Source organism: Heterocephalus glaber, unplaced genomic scaffold, assembly GCF_053883595.1.
Source record: "Heterocephalus glaber isolate CG9 unplaced genomic scaffold, H.glaber_assembly_v1.0 deba00001572, whole genome shotgun sequence".
In the NCBI taxonomy this organism is placed as follows: Eukaryota; Metazoa; Chordata; class Mammalia; order Rodentia; family Bathyergidae; genus Heterocephalus; species Heterocephalus glaber.
In genome coordinates, this window is record NW_028258357.1 from 25,421,501 (window position 1) to 25,427,500 (window position 6,000).

Below are 6,000 nucleotides of genomic sequence, written 5' to 3' on the forward strand. Positions count from 1 at the left end.
GCATGCTTTTCCCTGTCACCCTACTGGGAAGTGAGCTCTTCTGGGCAAAAGATGGGAGAATAAAAGCACATCCCATTTTCAGTGAGAGATAGGCAGAGTTAATCCTACACTGTAGTCTGGCCAAAATCCTCTTTGTTGTTGTGACAGAAACCACCTGTGTCTAACCACTAAACAGGAATTGGAACTTTATTTACTTAACAAAGACCACTAGGGATGAGATAATGACTGACAAAGGTATAAAAGGTGATGGACAAAGAATGCAGGGTGCGGAATCTGACCAGACCAGTTTCTGGCAGTCCTGCCTGCTTGCGAGTAAACTTATTTTACCCGAATTCTGTGTCTCCATGCATTTCTTTCCACAATTCTGGAACAGCATTAGGGTTCGATTCTGGGTTTGTGTTCAGGTTTGTGTTAGGATTTGGGTTTGTTTTTGTTCAGGTACAGGGTTAATGTCCTGGGATATATTCAGATATATGTTTGGTTTAGGATTAGGGTTAATGTTTGGGTCTGTGTTTTGCAGTATGGTTGGGGTTTACAGTTTAGTGTTCAGTTTCTGTTTGAGTTAAGGGTTCTACTTTGAAGTTGTGCTTCATGTATCAGTTTGGATTTATATTTTGTGTGGGTTGGTGTTTAGCTCTGTGCTCTAGTGAGGGTTTGGGTTAGCTTTAGGGGTTGGGTGTGGATTACTGTAGGGTTAGGGTTAGGATTTAGGGGGTAGGGTTAGGGGTTAGGGTTAGTGTTGGGTTTAGGGTAGGGTTGGTGTTAGGGTTAGGGTTAGAGGTTAAGGGTTAGGGGTTAGGGTTAGGTTGGGTTTGGGGTTAAGGGTTAGGGTTAGGGTTTAGGGGTTAGGGTTGGGTTTAGGGTTACTGGAGAATGTTGCTGCATGTGGTGGAAGCCTTGGATTCAATCCACAACTGCCCCAGATACATACAGAAAGACAGACAGACAGAGAGACAGACAAATAAAAAATAAAATGAAAAAGGCAGTGCCAGAGAAGGCCCTCCCTCCTTTCTGTTCATGGAGCCCAGAAAATCCACATGGTACAATATACATTGAATATGAAACTGGTGGAAAATTGCACGAGTTTGTTTGAGACATGGGATGCAGTATCAGCACACCTTGCCCAGAAAATGCTTGCCCTTATCTACATGTGTATAAGTTCATTTGGCTACTGGGACTCTGTAAAGGTAATTTCATCAAATGTATCTGAAAACCATACTCTCTGAATATTGCTTTAATAAAATACAGGTACTTCTAGGAAGTAGACTAAATAATTCAAAAAATTTTAAGAATTGTGTAGTATTCTTAACTAGCTAAAAACTACTGGAGATTTCAAGTGGAACTTAGCTTTTCTTTTCTTACCAAGAATATAAGATGAAGCAGACATCCCACCCCACCCTTGAGTTTCTTCTTATCCCTAGCATGCATGCCTGACCATGAACTTCCCTCCAGCTTAAGAACAGTGATATTGACAAATGACTCCCCAGTGGCAACTGTCAAGGAGACAGATGTCAAGGAGAACCGATATTAACCACACTACTCTGCCTACTCTGTCGAGTCTAGGGATGGCTGATGCTTGGCCATCTGATGCTGTAAAAAGATATTCAAATTGAACATGGATATTCAGACTGAACATATTGAAACTGAACTGGTGGTCCCTCATCACCACCAAGGTGAAACCTAGGTCCACTCTTTCCTCTCCATACTCTTTCCTCTCTTCTATCCCCACACCTTAACTGCCCTCTGTGGGCATTTTCCCCACTCCTGACCACTGCTAATGTTTATGAGAGTGGGGAATCACCAGTAAAACTTTTGGCCTTCCAGGATACTCCAAAAGATATCACAAGAACCCACTTGAAGCAGACTGCTCTGGTTACCTTAACAAAGTGCCTGAGGCAGGAATGATTAAACAACAGAAATTTATTTTCTCTCAGTTCTGGAGGCTGGAAGTCCATGATCCGGCATTGGCAGGAGGGGTTTCCATGAGACTTCTGTCTTTGGCTTGAAATGACCACCTTCTCACAGTGCCCTCACATGGGGAGTTTTCTAGGCCTGTCCCTGGGGTCTCTTCTTCTTCAAGGGACACAGCCTTGTTGGATTAGAGCTCTATCCATATGACCTCATGTAGCCTTAATTACCTCCTTAAAGGCCCTATCTCCAAATATAGTCACTTTGGGGATTAGGGCTTCAACGTCTGAATTGCAGGGCAGAGGAGACAGTTTGGAATGGGTCTGTTTGTGAGGATAAATTGGTCTGTGGAAAAAAATGCCACAACCTACCACTCCTCAACATAAATATCAAGTATATAGAAAAGACATTAACTGTCATAAACTGAAAGCCCTTTAGAAAATGTTATTTTGATTGTGTTGTTATGAAATCATCTTCAATTATCTAATATTATTTGTTTATACTTATGTTTCTTTGTAATTGAGATTTGTTTTTATTATTTTACAGATTTTCAATGTACTTGAGGAATTGTTCTATGTATACATTAAAATAACTTAAAAATTCTATTATGTTGGACCTAAGTGAGGGAGAATCATTTCAGCCACTTGGAAATGCAGAGTCCAATTTATCTTGTGATCTACCATCAGTATATTTATTTTTTTATCTAGTAAGAAAACTAAGGAAAAATTCATGAAGAATCTCATAAAATATATCCACCAACCCCATGCTAAATCTACTATGCCTGTGAGGATTACAATTGTGGGGCCTGCAAGATTTGGGAAAACTACAGGTGAGCACATTTCTGATTTCCTCCAGCATACAAGGGTTCTCTGAATCCCAGTGGTACATCCTCCAGAAACCAGCTATCAAAATTGACTCAGAAAGAGACAGAAAACCTAAGTAGACCAATAGCCATCAAAGAGAAGTGTATCCGTCTTCTTTTCATTGCCATAACAAACACCTGAGATATGAACTTATGAGAGGAAAGGTCTATTTGGGCTCACAGTTTGGAGGTGTCAGTCTGTGGTTGATGAGGCAGCACATCGTGATGAGCAGTGCACGGCAGAGCAAAGATGCTCCCCTCATGGCTAGTGAGTGAGAGAGAGAGACAGACAGACAGAGAGACACTCACAACCTCCTTTTGCCCCAACTTCCTTGAAGTAGAACCTCCCCCTGGGCTGCCTCTTAATAGTGCAGCTTGTACAGGACCACCACGGGCTGGGGCCAAGCCTGTAACATGAGGCCCAAGGACATTCTTGACCCAGGCCACATCAGGAAGGCAGTCAGAAATATGACCTCTTTCTGAACAGCCCAGGATCAAATGGGCTTAGAGAAAAAACACATCAAACCTTCAGTCAGAGAATTAAAAGTCAAGGAACACATTTATGTGTTTTTAAAAGCTTTTTCATGAGGAAGAGAAAAGATAGTAATCTTCCCAATTTATTTTATTTCATGCAATTAAAAATATAGGATATATGATCCATTTTAAATTTACTACTTTGATATCAAAACCTTACTAATATAATAGAGGAAAAAATGACAAACTATTATCATTTATAATTATAGTAAAATATCCTAAAAAGATACTATAAAATTTACTTTGAACAATATCTTAAATGAGTACATCAGTTTAAAATGTATTAAATATTTTATAAACGTACACTCCTACATTAATAGAGTCATACACTGAGTGACACTTCTGTCAGTGCCAGACCATGCACACAGTGGTGGTTCTTGATGATGTTATCTAGTTGTATCATGGACATCCTAGCAGCAGTACTGATGATGGCTGTCTAAGAACATATCCCATTGTTAAATGGTGCATGACCATAGTTGAAAAAGTACAAACCAGCCGGGGGTGGTGGCAGACACTCGTAATCCCAGTGGCTCAAGAGGCTGATGCAGGATTGCAAGTTTGGGGCCATCCTGGGCAACTTAGTGAGACCTTGTCTTAAAAATAAATTTAAAAGAGCCTGGGATTCTGCTCACTGGTGCTGCCAACTGTCTTGAAAGTGCAGGGCCCCAAATTCAATCCCTGGTACCAAAATTAAATAAATAAAATTTAAGAACAGATGGAGTGGTGCTCAATGGTCGAGCACTTGACAAGCATGCACAAGGTCCTGGGTCCAATCCTCAGTAACTGAAGAAGAATTTTAAAGTGCAAATCAGTAATCTTAATCATTGTTGAAAAGGCAATTAGTATACTTTACTCCTGTAATGTTTGCATTTTGTATAACTTGAACTGTAGTTTTTGTTGTTAAGACAATTGTTGCAAAAATTGGTTGTTGTATTTCAAGATGTCATGAGCACAACATGAACAGTAGTTGGTCACAATAAGAAGAAAATGAAAAGAAGAGATACAGGACATATTTCAGAGAAAAATAATAGACTTCCATGACTGCATAGAGACTGAAGGGGAAAGACAAGTCTTTCCAGCTCTTCAGATGTAAAGTCTAACAATTTAAACTTCTTAACATAACAAAAGAGTCATTTTCATGTCAAGAGATGATGATATTTCCACACAACTTTAGAATATTGATATCTAGAGCAAAGGAGTAAATACAGACACAACAGTCTAATTTCTCATTTCATTGTTGAAAATATCAAATAAGGTCACTGAAGAAAAGTTGCCTATGAGCTATAAATCACTTATCATTTTAGGTATGAATGGGGCCGGGGATTTAGCTCAGTGGTTCCATCACCTGCCTCACAAGCACAAGGACCCGAGTTGGATCCCTGGTACCAACCCCCCCCCCCCAAATAAACAGCAAGGTACATATTAGGTATGAAAAAATTATTTCCTAAATGATTAACTGTATAGGGTGCCCTACCCCAAGTGCTGTGTGGAATCTGTAAACAGTTGGGAGTGGTAACCAGTGAAACAGGTTATTTCACTGTTATTTTTCACATAGTGCCAAAAACATGGCACACATATTTGAGGGTACACATGGTATTAGCACAGTGCTCTGAAGAATTTTGCTGCCATGTGAATCAGGAAAGGCACTTAAACATTGGTTTGGTTGTAAAACAAACACACACAGAGACACACACACACACACACACACACACACACACACGGGGCTCATTACCAGATCCACCAGCCAGAAACCTGAAGTAATAAGAACTGATCTTTGACAATTGTTAATTCAGTAAAATGGGGCAATTTTATTTGTCAAATTTGTTTGAAGAATATGGAGAATAGTTTGTTGTTGATGTCATTAAACTGAATCTGAAAGTGAGGTTTACCAATGAATATGTGAAATTAAACAAGTTCAATGTTTTATGTTTTGTAGTTGCCAAAAACCTTGCAAGTGAATATGGCTTAGAACACACATCAGTAGGAGAAGCTTTGAGAAGTGTACTGAGCCACCACCCAGAAACAGAGCTGGCACTTATGTTCAACTCGTGTCTTCATGAGGGAATGATGGTGCTGGATGAACTAACTGTTCAAGCCTTGGACCTTTCTCTGATGGACAGTGCATGCCATACTGCAGGGTAAGCGAGTAGGGTGAGGGAGATACATATTTCAAGAAATGGCTGAGTAGCAACCTCAGATACTGATCCTAAACAGGGGTTTAGGCTCTCGTAAAAGGCACAAGGTACTTCTCAGACATGGAGCAAGTTTGACCTGAGATGCAGAATGCATTCCTGATGCTCTGTAGTGAGGTCTCTAGGCTCCAGTGGAAGTCTTATGGCGGAGGGGACCATGAGTGAACATAGCTAGAGAATGCAGGGCCATATGTGTATGGATATATATTTAAATTTTCTGCTGAGGTGAAATGTGGCTTGAATACTCTCATGCCACATTAGCAAGGAGGCCATGCCACTCCCTGCAGCAACGTGAGTTGTATGAGGTCCTCTAGACCATGTGTGGCGAACCTGTGGTGCTCATTCCCGTGGGCTCCCTGAACCCTCTCCTTTGCCACATGAGCCAAGTCACCCTGGCAGCTGAGGATCACATAAGAGTTGATTTTCTCTAAACTAAGACCTCAGCATTCAGGTTTAATTGCAGTGTTGGCACTTTTCAATAAATAAGTTTTTAAAAGAAATAAG

The 6,000-nt window shown here is 40.5% G+C and overlaps 1 protein-coding gene across 1 annotated transcript in view; it reads left to right on the forward strand.

Moving 5' to 3' along the window:
* LOC110349144 (adenylate kinase 9-like) overlaps positions 1 to 6,000 on the forward strand; it is a 47,232-nt gene that overhangs the window by 37,992 nt on the left and 3,240 nt on the right. Inside the window, exons 4-5 of the mRNA XM_087192789.1 lie at positions 2,616 to 2,737; positions 5,241 to 5,442. Coding sequence (XP_087048915.1) covers positions 2,638 to 2,737; positions 5,241 to 5,442 — 302 coding nt within the window. The 5' untranslated portion in view covers positions 2,616 to 2,637. The remainder of the gene's footprint in view (positions 1 to 2,615; positions 2,738 to 5,240; positions 5,443 to 6,000) is intronic.